We start from the raw sequence: 19,203 nt of genomic DNA, 5'->3' as shown, positions 1-19,203 counted from the left end.
TGGTTAAGAACACAGGTATTGGGGCTTGAACCCTGGTCATACCAGTTAATGTCTCTGTGATTTAGTGTTCCCCTTGATAAAATGGGGATTAATACAAGTAAGCGCTTAACATGCCTGGCACATGGTAACTGCTGTCTCTGCACTGGCTGTTATGGTTGGAGCTTAGGCTTTGTGTGGGCTGACAGAGTGTGTTTATGCATGTTTGTGTGGTTAAGGATGAGGCTGGAAGGGTAAACGGGAGCCAGATTATGAAGGGCCTTCTAAACTAAACTAAGGACTGTGAACAGGGAGATAATGGGGAGACTCTGAAGGGGTTATTCCCTACTCGCTCATTTCACAGGCTCTGAGACTTAACATCCAATTCTATGCATTGAATGGTCAACATCGGGTGGCAGAACTGGTGGCCTGGGATCCTGATCTCAAAACTATATCCAGTTTCATTCCTAACAAGTCGCACTTTGCTTTCAGCAGCCTGAGGAAGGAAAAGAATCAGGAGGCTCTCCTAGCAGGAAGGTCTGCATCCAAGCCCATTCATTCCCAGCTTGATTTGGGTTGCTTCAGGGAGTCAACCAGTTAGCCTCTGCCATTTCGCCTTTTCCTGCCAACATGAGTTAATAGTCTTCTTAAGCAGAAATGTTAATTTGACAAGCTGGCCTTCATGCTCCTCTTTGGTCTAGCCCAAACTCTTTTGCGTAATATTGGGAATGGCCATTGCTAGCAGAGTAAAATGTAAACTCTAGGTGTCTCCTAATACCCTTCATAATCCATCCTAGTTTGCCTCTTTAGCCTCACCCCTCATCAATTTCAGCCTTTCTGAACTCGCAGGACCCTTCCATAGAAGTCAAATTTTACACCTGTCTGTGATTCTACCAATGTTGGGATCTTTAGAAGATCACTTTGCCTATCTCACGAGTAAAATGAGAATACTTAGTCTGGCACCATTTTTCTTAGGGTGTGTTATATGATACTCAATATCCCAGTAAGATCTCCTCCTACTCCTCTGGATTCTTGTCCTCTACTGGGAAATACTAGGTTTCCCTAGCACTGGCTTGTCATGTACTAAAAAAACAAAACAAAATCAATAATCCCAAAATCACCTTTATTGGGATTATTACTCACATAGCTGAAAAGTCACCCTTTTAGAGTGACTGTAATTCAGTGGCCTTTCTATTCAACTTGTTGTACAACTATCACCACTAACTCCAGAACATTTTCATCACCCCAAAAAGAAGATGTGACCCATTAGCAGTCACTCTCCACAGCGCCCACTAATCTATGTTGTGTCTGTGGATTTGCCTATTCTGAACATTTCATACAGATTCATACAAAGCGTGGCCTACTGTGTTGGGCTTTGCCATGTACTCTTAATGAATCCTCAAGTCAATCGTGAGGTAGAAATTTCCCCACTAACTCATGTCCCTGGCTTCAGTTGTCCTTTATCTAGCAGCATCTATTGACTCAAGGAAATTGACAATCTCCAAAGCTCTTAAGGGACCTACCCTCACCGTGTTGGCCCCTGCACAACAGGAATAAAAAGCGTGGAGGTGGGTGAGCTAGCATGCACGCGGCACATTCTCTGGCATGACCACCCTGGCTTAGTGTATCAACAACAAAACCAACGTTCCGCAAACATTACTTAAAAGTATTTTTTTTTAAATTTTATTTAACTTTAATTTCTGAGGTAAAATACTTTTTTTTCTTTCAACTTCCATAACAAAATACAGAGCTATCAGATACCCCTGGAAAAAATATGTATATTATACATATATTTCTATAACATTACATCATATATATATAATATATATATGCAAAAATTTGAAGACTTTATAGAAAGCGGAACATCTAAAAGGCACTGCACAATGGAGTTAAGATTACTTACATTTTATGTACATATACACACTTTATTCTGCTTAAGCGGATAACTAGTGAAGTCATCTTTCACATGTGAATTCCCAAAAATCCCTGCATCACAATTTTATAACTCAAAGAATGCCTAAATATTTCAAAACAAATTAACTGGTAACTTTTTTTCCCCCAAGAAGAAACAAAAAATGGAACAGTTCTTGAAAGACTGGATCAAAGTTCTTTTTCTTTTAAACAAAATTTAAAAGTATGTTCCATTACTGTTTACAAAACAAAAAACACAAACATAATTATGGAATAAATAAAAAACAAGGGACAAACAGCCAACTGACTCTACCTGCTTGGTGAGAAGTGGTATACTTCAACTATTTTTTTTTTTTTTTTTTTTAATGCTTCTGAAAGTTTCTTGGCCCATTGAGGACTAGGGTGCAGTAATTCCCTGTGTTAGTTAGCGAGCTGGGTTTAATGCAATGCAGCTTGAAAACTGGGGGTTGAAGGGACTTAGTGAATTGTTTATATTTCACTCCTAGCCGTTCTTAAAAAAAAAAAAGAAAAAAAGCTCAGCAAGGCTGGATGCCCTGAAGAGATCTCTGCTATTTTCTTCTCTAGAGTCAAAAAAGCAAACAGTTAGCATGAACAGGTTCTTAATACGTGTTCAAGATCTGTATTTGCAAAATGTTAAAACATTTGGCACAGCAAAAGTTGGAAAAAATGGGGAGGCAAAATACGTCTGGTGTTGTCCCCCCCTTTCCACCTGCTGTTGGACAGTGATGAGATGCTCGTGGAAGAGAAAGGCCTGGCTTTGTGCCAGGCTGGTGACAGGTGCTGCCCAGAGTGGGCTCGGGGAAGAAAAACTATCTCCCACCCCTTTGCTCCAGGAAATATCAGTGACCTCCACATCCCCTGGTCCACTTCCCGGGCAAGCCCAAGTCTGGCTCTGTGTAGGACCCTCCCCCCAACCCCAGTGTGCAGTGCAAATCAACCAACAATTTACTGGTGGAATGGCAATCAAAGGAAACAGTTAAACACCAAACAATTTCTTAAAGCCAAAAACAGTTTTCATGGAGTTGAACATTTTTTGAGTGTGTTTTTTTCAAGTGTAAAAGCTGTGACTTTTTATTCAAACAGAAGCAGCATCTAGGAATTAATTCTGGCACTTGGGTTCTAGGGGGTTACAGGTATGCATCACGGATTTCTCTCCCTCTTATTTTAAAGGCTTCATGTTTCTATTCCTGAGTTCATACTGACACCTGCCGGCCCTCCCCTCTAGTGGACAGAGACGGTGGGCAGCCAGCCTCCCTGGTTAGATTGGGCAATGCCAAGCAGAGATGCCTCTTCCACCTGCCTGGGCTTGCTTTCTGATTCGAGGTAAGTCGAGGTACAGAGAAAGAAACCGACAAAAACACAACCAACCAAAGGCAGCCTGACCAAAGCCTGAGGGACCATTCTCCTAATCCTTTTCCCAGGGAAAGACAAGCCACTCACGGAATTTGAATCAAACAAGGGGGAGGACAATTGCCGAAAAACAGCATGATGGACTCAAGTCCTCTTAAGCCACCTAACAACTCACTCACCGGCTCGAACCTCTCCTGGGCCCCTCTCTCACGCACGCACTCCAGTTTAAAATAGACACCCCCCCACCATGAAAAGACAACCCTCAAGTGCTTCTTAGTACACTGAGTTCACCTAGGCTGAGATGGAGCCAGGAATCTCTCCAATTTCTAGACAACATCCCTGTGCCCACTCCTTGCCCCTATCAGAGATGCAGTTATTTCTTCTTTCCGCTGCTCGTGGACCTGAGCCATGTTAGGTATTTCTGTATACTACTATGTACTTACATGTGCGCACACACACACACACACACACACACACACAGTTGGCTGTGGCTTCTCTCTGCCCCTAATCCAGGCTCCTTTTGCTTCATGTAAGATCAATACTTTCCTATTCCTTTGAAGTTGCTGGAAGGGAATTTCCCATGAAGAAACAATTCCTGGGGTCTCATGTAGGAGAGTCAATTGATCATGAGAATTAGTACAATCTAGGGGAATGGGTATGGCAAGAACGGCAACACCACAACAGGACAGACACCCACTGTTTCACTTACACCAGGCCTCTTGGCATCTGTCTGCCTTCTGTGTCTGTCTACCGCTTCTTTCAGCTTCCTAAACATCCACTTGTACCCCCAGCTACCTTCTGTGTTTCCAGGTATCATCTGCCCTTAACTCCCACAATCCTGCCTTTTTGCTACCTATCCCAATACATCAAGTGGGGATGATTAAATACCAGCTTAAAATTTAACCATCTTCCAACACTCCTGGATTATCTGAAAAGTTGTCTATGCCCTTTTACAGGTTTACGTTGACAGACCCGTATCATGTTGAAGTATGTTCATTGTTAAGGCTTTGACTTAAGAAAACGATAAGAGAACCAGACACCGCAGAAAGACATCTTCAACTCTGTCACGTCTCTCAGTCAACTCGCTCAGTCACACGTTGGTTTGGCTCCCCAAACCCACGATAGAAGAAAAAAAAAAAGAGCATTTTTGTGTTTTTGTTTTTAAAGGCATTGGGTTACTTCCTCCTGCCCTCTTCTTTCTTCCCTGAACAAGAGTTTATAACTCCTCATGGCTTCTTAATAGGTGAAGTAGGTGAAATGTCCAAGAAATTCACAGCAGGGCCTCCTGTCTCAACAACGTAGCTGAAGGCTCAGTGCCTGTGCCTTGCCAGCCCCGCTCTAACTGGCAGTACATTTCATGTTTCCTGAAAACATTTTATAAAAAGGAAAAAAAAAAAAAAGAAGCCAAACAACAACAACAACAAAGGGAAAAAGAAAAAGAGCAACACCTGAACATCCTCCTGCCCCCGTAAGACTGAGATTATCTTATTCCTCCCCTGAAATAATTATAAAGAAACATTTCAGGCAAAATACTTAAGTATTAATGGTCTCTCACTGCTCAACCTCCCAACCACACCCCTTTCCCTTTTATGTGTATGTCTCAGAGCAAAATAAATTCATTAATGGCTTTCCATATATAAATACAATAGAAAAGAAACAAGTCTGGAACCTGAACTATCATGGGGCCAAACAGTATCTTGGCCCTCTGGGAGTTTGTCAGAAAGTGTAAGCCTCAACAGGAAACAGAGGCTCTTTCTTCTTTCAGTTCAATACCCTTCCCATGTCCTACTCACCAGGAAAAAAAGTGTGTTCACATCCCATCTAATTTACAACAGAAGATACCCCATCCTATCCCCCAAACATAAAAATACAAGTCTATGCCCCTAGAAGGATCAAACCAGCCTAATTCCCTCCCCGCCCCCCACCCTGAAATCTTGCTACATAAATACATGTATGTGTTTGATTATAGTATAAACAGCTCCCAATCAACTTCCAGTTCTAAGCGTCAGCAGCAGCCGTTGCCAAGCCCCGGGGTCCTGACCCATTCCAGAGGAACTTGCCATTCTTACTCAGCTCCCGGGCTTCAGGGTCATCATTCCAGCGCCTCTTCAACCGAAGCTTGGGGGGCATCAGGGCATCTTCTTTCTTCTCAGGTGCACCGGGCTCTTTGCCAGGCCTGTCCTCACCGTCTTCAGTCACCTCTAGGGGTTCTTCACTTGGGGTGCTAATGGGTACAGAGGGCCAGACAGGCGGTGCAGCCGGGCGGGCAAAGATGGTGCCTTTTTCCTCTTCTGTGGTCCTGCTTGGCACACTGCCCTCTTCTTGAGAGCGCTCCTCCTTTTCTCGTGCCGACTGCCTGAGACTCTCAGGATCCTTCTCAGAGGCTGGTTCCACCTTAATTCTCGGGGGAACAGGAGCCAGCGTGGGAACAGTGACAGGCGCTGCCTCCTCGCTGCTCTCCACCCTCTCCCGGTTCTTCCGCCCAATAGGTGGGGGCTGCAGCTTGATGGAAAACTGGGTTGACTCCTCAGGATGCATCTGGCACTGCAGCGGTGGAACCATGAGCCCCGGGTAACGAGGAAATGTCCGCGGACTCAGATGGTAGTTGAACACAGAACAGGCTTGAGAATGAAGGTAGTGTTTCATTTCCTCAGGGTTGAAGGAGAAGCAACTGCTGCTGGTGAAGGGGCTCAGGCCTGGCGACGGGCTATAGGAGAAGATGGTGGGAGTCAGGGAGAGGGCTGGTGAAATGGGGACATTCAGGACGCCTCCACGGCCGGGGATGGGAGAGATGGCGAAGGGACTATGGGGGTCAGGGTACATCCCTGGCCTGGAGAACAGGGGAAGCATGATGTCAGGCTTGCGCTTCTGATGGCCAATCCCTCCGCCGACAGCATTCCGGGAGGACATGAGATCCACACCCCGGCGCCAGTCAGCGGCTGAGCCATCCTCCAGCTCTGAAAGCTCCACCTTTCTATCAGTGCCAGTGCTTGACTCCTGGCCAGAAGCAGTTAGGGAGCTAGCAGAGAACCGCCCTGGCTGCACATCGCTAGTTGGAGAATGGGTGTCCAGAGGTGGGAAATGGAAGCGGGAAGAGGCTGTTGGCACTGGTGGCGCACTCTGGGGAACCACACCTGTGAGGGAGGAAAAGACAAAAGGCCACTTTGGAGTTCTGGTCATTCATTATCAGCAATTTTACTTATGCTAAACAAGTACAAGATGTTGAAGAGCAACAGAAAATAAACATTCCAGCTGGACTGAATCCCTCAGCTGCCTGTCTCCTCAGCTTCCTATACTCAATTTAGTTGCCACCTTTCTCTAGAGTCTTACTCACTGTCTTCACGGTACTCACTACTATCTAAAATATCATTTACTTGTTTATCTGTATTCTAAAACATAAATCCCATGAAGGCAGGGACTTCCTATCATTTGCAAGTAGATTTCCAGCAGTTCAGGGCTTAATAATTAGTAGGTGCTTAATAACTACCAGTTGAATGAATGAATGGGTATTACAGCCTTCTCCTCTGCAACTCTAAATACTGTATATATATCACCTGCTTTAACTCTCAGCTTTGCAAATCATCTTTTCATAATTTTGGCCATATCTATAAAGTAAGGAAACAAACCAAAACCAATGAACAAAACTGGGAACGATATGTATGTAAACAATGCATTAAAAGCCTGAAGACCCTGCACCTCACATGTATGAACACGAACAAGACCACATTTTAAGAACAAAAACAGATCACAAAAAGAGGCTATGTTTGTTAAGGTAGGTTCTCATGGTGTACCTTTTATCATTTCTGATATACAATCACTACTTTGTAGAGATTCAAAAATGTTTAAATCTCTCCAATCTATTTTCTATTATACATAATCTGTATAATGATCTCCACTCCCATCCTGCTTTCAAGCACTGAGGACGCTGGGAGAAAGTCGAGTACCTACCACTTCTCCCAAATTCACAGACTAAAAACTGAAGCTCTAGGCAGAAACCAACACTGTGCTACACATGTCAACTTCAAAGCCTCACAAGTTCTCAACTCCCCCAAAAGGTCCTTCTGACAATCAGAGCATAAGAGAGGTATGAGGCCTCAGGGACCCTTTGGGCGCCTGGGAGGCATCAGTGGCTTCTATCACTGATGATGTCAGGAGGGCTATTTTTACTCTGAGGGAAGGATAAAGGAGAAGAAAAAATAAGAAAAACCCAAATACGTGAAAGTGTGGTGATCCAGGAGAAGAAACAAAAAAGGTGCACGAGATACGATGTGGGTAGGAATTGCTTGCAGTCTTCTATTCTTGTTATAACTGAGTCATCCTCAGATAGGACTCTGGAGTCGGTAGGTATGTGCAAGACTGTAGCTTTCTTGGCACATGTGCCTGAGTAACACTGTGCCAGGGCAGCATTTCAAAATGATGTTCCACAGAAAACTGGTCTGCAGGTCTTTTTTCTGAAACCACTGATTTAATTGCACAATTCGGAAAAACAGATGGATGACCTTGAATATAATTTGAGTAGAGTCAAGAGGGTCTCCAAAGTATCACTTCTACTAGCTTATTACAATGGCTAAAATTCTATTTTTTTTTGATTCTCCTGGATCTTTATTTTGTATTAAGAGCACATCTATTCAAAAGCAAAAAAACACTTCTATGTGTTCTGAAGGACTGAATAAGTATAATGTGGGTCGGGGTGGGGGAAGGGAGGTGGTCTTGTCTCCTAAACAATTTAGTTATTCGCTTTGTTTTTTCTAAACTGGAGGATATCTCAGTCCCTACACAGGCTAAGGTCTTGTCTCCTAAACAATTTAGTTATTCGCTTTGTTTTTTCTAAACTGGAGGATATCTCAGTCCCTACACAGGCTAAGGTACACTGTAAATCTGCAAAAAGGAGACAGAATACATAGCATTTTCCAAATGCATTTAGAGGGAGTGAAGGAAGGCAATTTGGAGGTGGCATTCTGGATCCCTCACCTCTGATTAACTGCAGCAGCCCTATTTTTATATGTTGTATCAGTATGTTGAGATAACAAATCTAAGATTTTGTCTGAAAACTAAGTTTGCTGCTTAAAGAAGTATGAAAACACTGCTTTGAAGAAGACAACCTTTGTGGAGCCACTATGAAATCGGAGTAGTAGGGCTGGAAAACGTGGGTTTGAATCTTAGCTCCAGCACCTTCTACCTTGTAGCCTGGTACAAGTAACCAACTGGTTTTTGAACCCCTTTAGCAAAATGGGAATAATAAGGCCCTTGTCTAAGTTCAAACCCCGGCCCTACCACTTAATAGCTGTGTTACTCTAGGTAACTTACTTACTATTCCGTGCCTCAGTTTCATTACCTGTAAAATGGATAATAACAGGACTAATCCTCATGCTATGAAAACTACAAGAGTTAATATTTGTAAAGTCCTTACACTGGTACCAGCGCATAGCAAACTGCATGTGTTTGTTAAAATAAATAATTTTTTATTAGACAATAATCATGATTAAAAAAGCAAAACTTTAAAAGGCATATATCATTTAAATATGGACCATATATTAGATAATAGTATTAGAGCATGTTAAAACTTCCTGGGTATGGTAATGTTATTGTGAGTAGAAGGAGAATGTCCTTGTACTTGGGAGATACATACTGAAGTACACGGGGATGAAGTGTCACATCTGCAACTTAATCTCAGAAGATTTAAAAAGTATATCGAAATATAAAGCAAATGTTTATCTATTGATTAGTGAATCTAGACAGAGGATATATGGGTGTTCGATGTTCAATTTTTTCCTCAATTTTTCTGTAGCTTTAAAGTTTTCTAAAATAAAGATAAAAAAACTGGGGTGGGGTGAAGTGAGGTCTCAAGTCCATCCTTGAACTGGTCTGCCCTCCCCCCACACTTTGACAGGTAGCATTTTTACTAGTATCTTCTGTATCTGTCCAAGGTTTCTTATGTACATTAAAAAAATACATTTTAATGTAAATATTAAAAATGCATTTAAACATTAAATATTAAAAAAAAATTTTTAAAATTTAAATGTATTGCTTCTATTTTTAAAAACACACAGTTCAAAATAGCCCAACTGTACCAACCCACCATCTAGACAATATCTCTCTAGCCTCCAGGATCTAAATCCACATAGCTCTGCTTCTTAGCGCATTTGTCACACTCCACATTGTATTCCGAATTGTATTAAACCTCATGTATCTTATCTCTCCTGCTAAATTTTAAGTTCCTTGAGGGAAAGAACTCCCCCATAATCTTTTTCTTTGTCTTTAGGGCTTAACACATTATCTGTTGAACAAATGAATGAATCCCAATCCAGAGAAGGAATGTATGATCTATTTCAATAACTCAATCTCTCAAGAATTGTTTCCTGAGAAAGTGTCCACCAGATAACTGTATTCAAGGCACTCTGATCAATCTTTGACTTTGATGTCATCCTTAATTTTATCATTTGTAAAATGAGGGTACTGAGACATATACTTTATTTGGCTAGGAGAGTTGCATGAGTCAATTCACAAAACACTAGGCAAAAGTACCTCCATTAAGTAGATGTTCAATAAATGTTACATTCCTTTGTCATCATAAAAGTTAACCTGAAACATCTGGTCTATCTGGGTAAAAGTTCTCTATGAACTAATGACTCTAGTTCTTTGGGGCTATCTGCAACCAGGATGTAAAAACCAAGTAGTATCCCTAAAAGTTTTGCTTTCCCCATGACTTTTTGATTAGGATCTTGAGCTTAGTTAAGGATCAATGTTGGTTCAACCACCTTCAGGCACAATAGGTGGTGCTAGGCCACTACTGTTAGGTTTCCAGACCAGAGTCTTCATATAGTGAGGGTCCAGATTTCCTTTCCATGGAAAAGCATATTACTCCCAAGGGCTGATGAATGCCCCATTCCAGGTTGTCCAAGTGGCTGGACTTGTGGGTTTTCAATAAAAAAAAAATGGGTCAAAGACAGAAGAACAAGACTCACACACTCTAGTATACCCAGCTAGAGTCAAAATTCCTCTAGGTACACAGGAGGGGGGTAAGGGTGAAAAATAGAGGAAACAAGATTCCAGTGGTTAGAACAGGTTTGATTTCCTAACGCCTCTCCCTCAGGCACAAGGAAAGAAAACAGGTTGTAATTAGAGAGATGCATTCCAATACCACTTTTTTTTAAAAATGCATGCCCCAGGGACAGAAGGGAGTGGTTACAGGAGAGATGGAACTGTAATGATAGCAGCATCAAGCTAAAACTGCCCTAACTTGTTGTGTGTAGTAATTACATATCTGCCATGGATCTCAGCATTATATTCTCTCAGCCACACCCCTGCTCTAATTTTTCAGGTTTCTTCCAACGTTTCTCTGAGAAGTTGTAATACTACAGAATCACAATCAGATTTCTTTGCCTTGTACAATGCCACAAAGACAGAGCATTAATGGACTGCTCAGAAACTAGTTAAATACAATCTATTTTCTTAGGCAGGGGTCTGATTTGCATCTTAAAACAAACAAACAAACATCCTTATCAGAGACTGCCTTCTGCATCCCTGAGAGGCAGACCCAAAACCTCTGTGAGAAGCTGTCATGGAAACCTGTCCCGTGGAGAGCCTAGAGGGGAAGCCTTGCAGCACTTCAGAGGAGAGAAGGTCAAGTAACCCCCGAGTCCTGTTCTCTGAGGCGCTGTTGGTGCAGATCAAAGACACTGCTTTTCACTGCAAACATATGAACCTCCTTTCTGTGATCAAGGATGCTGTGGTTTTGATGATATTCACTTGATAAGGGTGAGCTTGGTTGTTTCATAGAAAATCGGAAGTGTTTGTAGAAACTAGTTCTTGTCTATGAAAGAGTCACTGGGCAGGGTGTTAAAACTCTGAGTCCTGAACTTAAAGATCAACACAAACCTATGGAACACCATTCCTAAAGAAGACAATGCGATAATATCTAGGAGATGACAAATAATATGCAGAAAAAGGAACCAAATAAACCAAATCTATCTTGATGCTGCAGAGTCTATCACTTCCTGTGAGATGAATGGGAAAACTTGAGCAAGAACGCAGAGGAAATCCAGGGGATCATATTACTTTGGTGTTTCTAAATACCCCTTAAACATGACAAATCCTAGACCTGGGTTTTTTTTTTTTTTTTTTACACTGAAGGTCTCTCTATTTCTGATCATTTCTACAACTGTCCATTCAACGATAACTCAAACATGTGTGTCTCAAACTGAATCCTCCTCCAGAAATTTACGTTCATATTTGACTCTATAAACACATGTCTCTAAAAGTCCCATCAACTCCCTAAATCAACATATCCTTCTGGAATCCTGCACCCCTGCTGGGATCACCTTTCTTTTTCCCAGTCACACTGAGCAGATAACAGAAACCACAGGTGTGTTTTCCCTTCATGATGTACCTATGTCCTAGATTTCGGTTTCCGAGGGTCCAGAAGAAAGCTTTTGAGAGAAGCAACCAACTAGGCAGGGTATTATAGCATTATATACTGGGACTTATGTGGTCACATATTAGACCTGGGTTTTTATAATTCTTTTTCAACTCAAAATTTATTCCCCACCAAGAGAGTTTGCATCTTACCACTTGACCGTATGTTGATGAATGGGTAGTTGGGCATCACCAGCTTGTTGAAGTTAAATTTATAAGTAAACCTTTTCCCTTTTGTTTTATGAAGGATCCTCTTGTTGTAATAGTATCTGTAAAAACAGGAATGCACGTCAATTTATCTTCTAGCTACTGACAGTTTTTGATATACTTAGGTAACCACTAAGATCAACAATTCTTGCTGAGTATTACTTGCAAACATCACTATCATTCTTTTGCAGCCTTGCCCTTAGGTTAGAGCTGGGAGACCTAAGAGCGTACTTTTCCCATTCAATTTTCAACTAAATTCTAGTCCTTTACAAAGACAATCTCACTTTGAGATCCTGAACACCTATCCTAGCCCCAACCACCTTTCTTCTCTCTCTCTCTCTATGGTTTCAATTCTTTAGTCCATTTCCTTCCTGTCCCACTGTATGTCACTGCCTTGTTTCTCCTTTCTGCCTTGCCCAGGTGGGGGCAGACAAATCTCTTGGGAGACCTGATGTGGTTAGTCTGGAGGCCTAAGCTCAAGGCATAGACAAAGGAATGTAGAACTGTTTTATGGTGGCAGGTCAAACAATGGTACACCCTGGTCTGGAAAACAGCCGTCAGCTTGGCCTACTTCACTTTCAAAAGGAAGTGAGAGGCTCCAGCGACGCTGCTGCCCAGATTTTACATTCAGGGTCACTAACAGTGAAGGAAGGCAAGGGGATTTCAATGTACCTAGAACCCTGAGGCTTGAATCTATTCAGTGGCACAGGTTACAAACTGGCCCCTGGAGGGCTAAAGGGTTATGAAATGTAAAGACTGACAAGGGGAAAAGAAAACCTGCGAAAACTTATAGTGACCAATCTTTAGACGTGCTGGAGCAACCTATGAACTGACAGCTCGCTGAGCTCACTGACTGGTTCCTGAACAGCCAGGCCACTACCATGCAGTGAGTGCTCTCTTGTGTGCTTGCCTCACTCTTTTTCTAGTTTCTTCCAGGAGAGCCTAAAAAAGAGAGCTTCTAAGAGAATTCTAACAGGGAAGTGTAAACTAATCTTTTGGATTATAAATGAGCTCCAATCCAGGTTTCACCACACATTCTCGCCCACTACAGAGCAGAATTGGCTGTCAGGATCCAGTGCCAGCCACGTTGGAATTCCCTCCTACAGATAACCAAAGATATGCCTTTTCTCCTCCTGTGCCTGTGCTACACAGATTCAACAGCTCCCACTCCCACTTTAAAGCTACACCTTATTCACTCGTGTAGTCTCTTATCACCTGATACCTTTTTTATCTAACATTCACCAAACTACTTAAGTCTCCTTCCAATCTGTTAACACAATGGATTTGGGAATCCTTTCCTTTACCTCAGGGCCCGGCTCAGCTTGTCATAATTCATCTGTGGTTTGCACTTCCTGCGGCCCCAGAGGCGGGCCACCTCGTCTGGATCCTTGATGACAAACTCCCCGTACTCTCCCTGCTGCCAGGCGATGACATGGCGGAACTCCTCCTTCTGCAGCAGCTCCAGGATGAAGTGCCACAGCTGGATCTGCCGGGAACCCGGGGACGACTCTGTTTTATAGGCCCAATCAGGAAACTGATACCCTTTAATATGAAAAGGGCAAGATCAAGGTAGTCAGGAGCTAGGAACATACATACCTGTTTCCCCAACCTCACATTCCAAAGCTCAGAATCTCTAGAGTGCTGTGCAAACATGCCACAAACACCCTTTCGGTCAGCTGGGGCTAACCACAACAGCCGAGAGGAAAGCAGAGAGAAGTTACCTTTCCTTGTGGCAATCATTAAATCTGGTAAGAGTTGGGCAGCAGCACCCAGGTGTCTAATCTCTTACCCTTTCCGATCTTACTAAATCTCATGCCTACTTTCTGTGAGGACATGAAAGTTCCAAAAGGAACGAACAGGAAAGATAATGTTTTAGGAAAATACAACCTTACTCTCAAGGTTGGAAATGTGTCTCTAACAGGAAAGAGACTCTAAAGCTTGGGATAAGGGTGTGGTGACCAGACATGTTAACATTCATCCATAGGAAACAAGCCTACAACTGTCCTAGCAGTATCTACCCTGTCAAGAGGCTGTCAGCCATGGTCTGGCATTTGTGAACCAAGCCCAAGTGGAGAGAAAAGGAACCACTGAGGGACATTCCAGGTATGTCAGAAGATGATTAACTTCTGCTCACCTCCACCTCCTTCTGGCTTTTCCACGATGCTACAGCCTGCTTTCATTTTCACCCTCCTGCTGAGAGACACAAGCCACATCAATTACTTTAAGGTGCTATTTATTTATTATCCTCCCAATGTTTTCTGGCACAGCCTTTCCCCAGACTTCTTTTTCCCTGTCTTTCCCTCCTTATGTAACCCTCTTTCTTCCAAACATGTCACCTCCAAACTGCTAATCCCCAAGTCATCAAATGATGGTCCTCAAGTCATCAGCTTCAAAGGCCATAATTATCTCTCACCTGACTTTAAGCCACAAATTGTAAACACTGTTTTTAATATTTGCTTTCTTCCTCCTGACCAGTCTTTCAAATGTAAAAAAGAAAGGGTATGGTGAAATGAGTCCAAAAAAGCAGCCAAAACAAGTCAAACAGTTTGTCTTCTATTACTAGACAGGCCCAGATGCCAAGATACACAAGCCTGAGTTCACCCAGATGTACCAGTTTAAAGAAGAGTTAAAAAAAAAAAAAATCCAAAGCCATCTGATTGCCACTCAAGAATGAACATCTGATTTTGATTTACTTTCCTGAATTATGTGAGATGGGAGAAGGAAAACTTCTCCCAGTCAGAAACTGCCCCTTCCTCCTTGAAACAGCACCCTGGGATACATTAAGTAAACACACCATATGTACACTTACTCTATACAAACACACACACACACACTCCCCCAATTTTTCTTTGAGAAAAAATTTTACATTTTCTTCCTTTAACAGGAAGGAAAAAAAAGCAAGCATTTCTGAGAAGCTTCTGCTCAACAAGTGGAGGGAGTCTGGCTGTGATTTGAATTCATTCCACCCAGATTTACAGTTCCTTAATAAATTTCCTGTTCCTAGCAGCAAGCAGCCTGTATCAGTCAATCCTTTAACAAAAAGGAGGGAAGGCTAAAACTGCCAGAGGGATATGCGGGCAGAAGGCAGATCTACCCTCACCCAGGCAGTTCCCCAGGGTGAATGACAGGCCCTCAGTACCAACATTAGCAGGAGTCTGGAGGGAATGTAGGTGCCTTAGTGACCCTAGGGTGGGGTGGGTACAAATTCCTAATCTTGAAATTTCATCTAGCCTAGGATTCCTCTAGATCCTTTGAATTTTTTTCCTCACCATACACATTAAGAAGACCGGCAAGTTTCGGGCTATGAAACTACCAGGGAATGAGGATGAGATACATACCCCAAAGGAAGGAAAAAACAAACATAAACACAGACACAGAGTTACACACACAAGATACACAATAACAAGGCCCCAGAGCTGAGGCAGGAGTTTCCTCTCCCGGCTGCTTCCATCTCCGTGACAATGAGAGAGGAAAAACACTAATTTCCCCACGGCTCCAGGAAGCTGCCCCGGACGCTAACAACTAGACCGCTCTGTCGGATCGCCGGGTCTTTATTCCGCCACCGGAATGCCTTCAGCCACCACGACTCTGCGATCCAAACCCCGCTGCAACAATGACTTGCCCAGGAAGCTCTCTCCTGACATCCCAACTCCTCAATTTCACCCATAAAGGCCTCCCTCCCATGGGCCCGGAGGCGCCTCTCCATGCCTTAGGCAAATTCATTCCGAGGACACTCTGTCCAAGTAGGATCACTCATCTCAACTCTGCAAAGCCCGGCAGGGCCCTCGCCCTCCCTCGGACCGCGACCATTCCCCAGAGAGTGAGGCTTGCAGAGTCTGGTGCCGCGGATCCCCCGCTGCAGCTCCCGGTCCCGGCTTCCACAGCCCCGGGAGCCTCCTTTCTACCTGCCTCCCGGCCGGGCCTCCCTCACCCCGTGGCCTCGAAGCTCCGCGGAGCCACTGCACGAACACTGCCTGGATCCCCGTCGCCCCTCAGCCGCGGGGCCCCCTCCCTCCCCCGCCCCCCGCACTGGGGGAGGCCCGGCTGGGTTGGTACGTGGCTCGCCGGGCGGCCCCGACCGCAGGGACGCCGTCCACGCCGAAGCCGGGGGTTCTGCCCTGAGGAACCTGGCGGCGAGGCCGGGACTCACCTCTCCCCCGCACGGTCCGTCTTCGGTCCGGTCTCCTCCGCGGCGTCTCCGGCTCCTCCTCATCCACCCCAGCAGGAAGTGACCTCCTCGGCTGCTTTCGTCACTTCCATCCTCAGCGGAGAGGGCGGGGGAGGAGGCGGCGCCCTCCTGCCGGTCTCGCAGCCGCGCCGCGCCGCACCCAGCCGCGTCTCCCTTTCCTTTCTCCTTTCCGCAGACGCCGACTTCCGCCCGCACCCAGCCCTCAGCGCGCGCTCCTCCCGCCGCGCTGCCCGCGCAGCCACCCCGGCGCGGCGCGTGCGTCACGTTGCGGGGGCACGTTAGGCACGCTCGCAGCGGGCGGCAGGACGGGATTCGGCGGGACTCGCAGGGGGAAGCGGCCTTAGAGGCCAGCGGAGCGGCCGGGGGCTTTCCCGCCGGGCTGGTGTGGGCCAGGCGCTGCCCCGGGGGTCACGCCTGTCGCGGGAGGGGACCTCGCAGACCCCATGGGAACGGGCCCGGCGCCGGCATAAAGCTTTCCCCCAGACCGCTGAGAGGGGGTCCCCTGTTTCTCCTTAAAAGGGCCCTGCGACCTCCCAGAGAGGAGCGCCTTCACAATGGGAAGAGATTCCCGCAGACCTCAGAGGTCGTTCGCTGCCATCTAAGAAAAGAGTCTTTTCAGATACTTACAAAAGAATCCGCGAGGCTTTCTGTGAAGCGCCTTGCTTAGGCATTACACCCTCCACCCCGCCCCGTTAGGGGAGTGTGACGTTTCCTCGCTGACCCCCAACCCCCTGCATTTAGTCTTCATTTGTCCACTTCTAAGCAGCTTGCAGGTTTTCTCCCTAAGTCATTCAACTACATCTCTCCTCTCTTTGTCTTCCGTCTTTTGTTTCTGCTCAAGCAGTTACAAGCATCTTATCCAAAGCATTTTTTGTTCTTCCTTTAAGGTTCACTAATGGTAAAGGATCTCAAACATCTACTTTATCTCCATCCCCAGCCCCATATGTCTGAGTGATGTCCAGGCCTGGTTTCACTCCAAAAGGAGAAAAAAGGGAGGAGTGGGGATCAGTAAAGGTGAAGTAAATTAAAATGAACAATAAGAGTGTGCCAGAAGTGAAATGGAGTTAAAGGACAATTTGGGATAAAGGAGTAAACTTCTTTTTGTACCGCTGTTGTAACAATACCTTTATATCCTGAATGCCAGGAAGAACATAAAACATCACCATTAGTTGTTAGAAAAGTTGGCTTCCAATTTTGGGTTTGCTACTAGCCATTCTCCAGTTACTGTAAATTAACTAGTAAGTTGGTCCCCTCTGGGCCTAAAGTTGCCTTTTCTGTTTAAAAAGAAAGGATAATAGCATTGGTGATACAAGGTCTTTTCTAGTGAGAAAATCCTATGTAGCTGAATAAAATGAGCAAAATTTAAGCGCTCTCGTAGAGAGGACCACTGTAATAGGGAAGAATAAATTACTTTAACCTTTGTATTCTATTGCGTTTGCTACAAGTTAATCACTAAAGGGATGTTGCCTATAACCTTAAATTATACATAATTGACCATCTCTGGGAACTCTGCCTCCCATGTAATGAGCGTTAAGCTAAAATACCTTTCTTTAGCTCACAGGAAACCTCCCGAACAGGCCCACCTGGAAACGGCTGCAGGAAGGAAGAAATTAATACATCCTGGAGCCAGGACTTTACCCCCTCCCCTTTTAGTATAAAAGAAGCATGAATTCTAACTCAGGGAAGATGGTTCTTTGGGACACTAGTCCACCATCTTCTCCATCTGCTGCTTTTCCAAATAAAGTTGTTCTTCCTTGCCCCGACACCTCATCTCTCGATTTATTGCCCTGTTGTGCTGAGAGCAGTACGAACTTGGACTCGGTAACACTACCAATATTTTTAACTATACCATGAGCTCTTTGAGTGCAGGAACTTTGCACTTCTGCAAAGTTCTCCTTCACCATGGCACTGCTGCCTTCTTCATCCACTGCAGACAGGCCTCACAACTTGGAAATTCTTGTTCCTGAAATGTGGAGAGCATGAGCTTTCTGAAAGCACAGGGGTGGAAATGCTCAGATACAGTCTGGGAGTCAAGACAGGTAATCTCTCTTGAATTTCCACTTGCTCAAAGCCCTCCTTTGCACCTTCTGCATAGTACCTAGAACAATGCCTTATATGTAAATGTCAGGTGCTTGGTTAAACATTCTTTTTAAAATGTTGGAGTTTGGGGCGTTCCCTGGTGGCCTAGTGGTTAGGATTCCAGGCTTTCACTGCCAGGGCCTGGGTTCAGTCCCTGCTCAGGGAACTGAGATCCTGCAAGCTGCGCAGTGCAGCCAAAAAAAAAAAAAAAAAAAAAAAATTGGGATTTAGCTAAATGATGTAAATTGTATGCAGGTCCTAGTGCCTTCATTTACTAGCTGTGTGACCTTGGTTAATTTACTTAATCTCTCTGTATGAACATAATACCTATAGTGTCTACTCAAGTGGTTGTATTAAATGTGTCAATACACGTAGAGTAGTTAGAACAGAATGGCCCATTATAAATATGGCAGAGGAACAAATGTTGGCACAAATAATCATAAGAACCATCATAAAAATCCTCGAGTTCTCATACCACCCATACAAATCTTAGTAATTGTGTCGACTCGGAAACCAGGGTGATCAGGAATGAAAGCTGCCTCTGAAAGTCTGAAATTGCTAACCGTTGGCTCATGTCTCAGATTGTCATGGTTAAAGCCAGCACTTCACCTCCAAAGACCCTGTGTTCTACAAAGAGCCAGAACCAGAGTGTAGGACTCTTTGCTTATTCTTATTCAGCCCAGTCTCCTAGTGGTCCTCTGCTGCTGCTTCTCTTGCTAATTAGAGCCACAAAGGATGACTTGAGTAAACAAAATTAACAGAGATAAACAGGTATCTCTACCTGGCTGGAGTCTGATTTGATATGTAGAGAAATGTTTATTTGCCAGCAGAGCTCAACAGAGTTTTTATATTAAGAATCTAATCACTGGCCTAAAACTCAACAGGTGAATTTGGGTTTATTAAAGCAAACTGGAAATTCTCTAACAATTTGTGGATCTGGATAAATGAGTTTTGCCCCGGGAACCTCTCCTGTGGTGTTAGAATCTGGGGAGACTGAGATGGCTAGGGACTTCTTGCCTCGCGTTTGCAAGGTCCCTATCTCCTTCACCATGGCA

At 44.3% G+C, this 19,203-nt stretch overlaps 1 protein-coding gene and 1 long non-coding RNA gene across 3 annotated transcripts; one reads left to right on the top strand and one right to left on the bottom strand.

The window, feature by feature from the left end:
- Nucleotides 1-1,645: 1,645 nt before the first annotated feature.
- ETV3 (ETS variant transcription factor 3) lies at nucleotides 1,646-16,127 on the bottom strand. 2 transcript variants are annotated; one of them, XM_082423520.1, is made up of 5 exons: nucleotides 16,031-16,127; nucleotides 14,015-14,073; nucleotides 13,185-13,422; nucleotides 11,827-11,942; nucleotides 1,646-6,392 (listed from the first exon to the last, which is right to left on the bottom strand). In XM_082423520.1, exons 2-5 carry the CDS (start codon nucleotides 14,058-14,060, stop codon nucleotides 5,257-5,259), a joined length of 1,536 nt encoding a protein of 511 aa, XP_082279646.1. In that variant the 5' UTR covers nucleotides 14,061-14,073; nucleotides 16,031-16,127; the 3' UTR covers nucleotides 1,646-5,256. The 2 variants fall into 2 exon arrangements, with proteins under 2 accessions (XP_082279646.1, XP_082279647.1); XM_082423521.1 differs by having other exon boundaries at nucleotides 14,015-14,070; nucleotides 16,031-16,098.
- A 113-nt stretch (nucleotides 16,128-16,240) lies between these two features.
- LOC309645449 lies at nucleotides 16,241-17,834 on the top strand. Its single transcript, XR_014254897.1, has 2 exons — nucleotides 16,241-16,351; nucleotides 17,624-17,834. It is a non-coding gene; the product is annotated as an uncharacterized lncRNA (long non-coding RNA).
- The last annotated feature ends 1,369 nt before the right edge of the window (nucleotides 17,835-19,203 follow it).

Source organism: Balaenoptera physalus (assembly GCF_965194825.1).
Source record: "Balaenoptera physalus genome assembly, chromosome: 1".
NCBI lineage: Eukaryota > Metazoa > Chordata > Mammalia > Artiodactyla > Balaenopteridae > Balaenoptera > Balaenoptera physalus.
This window is presented reverse-complemented; position numbering and strand designations above follow the sequence as displayed.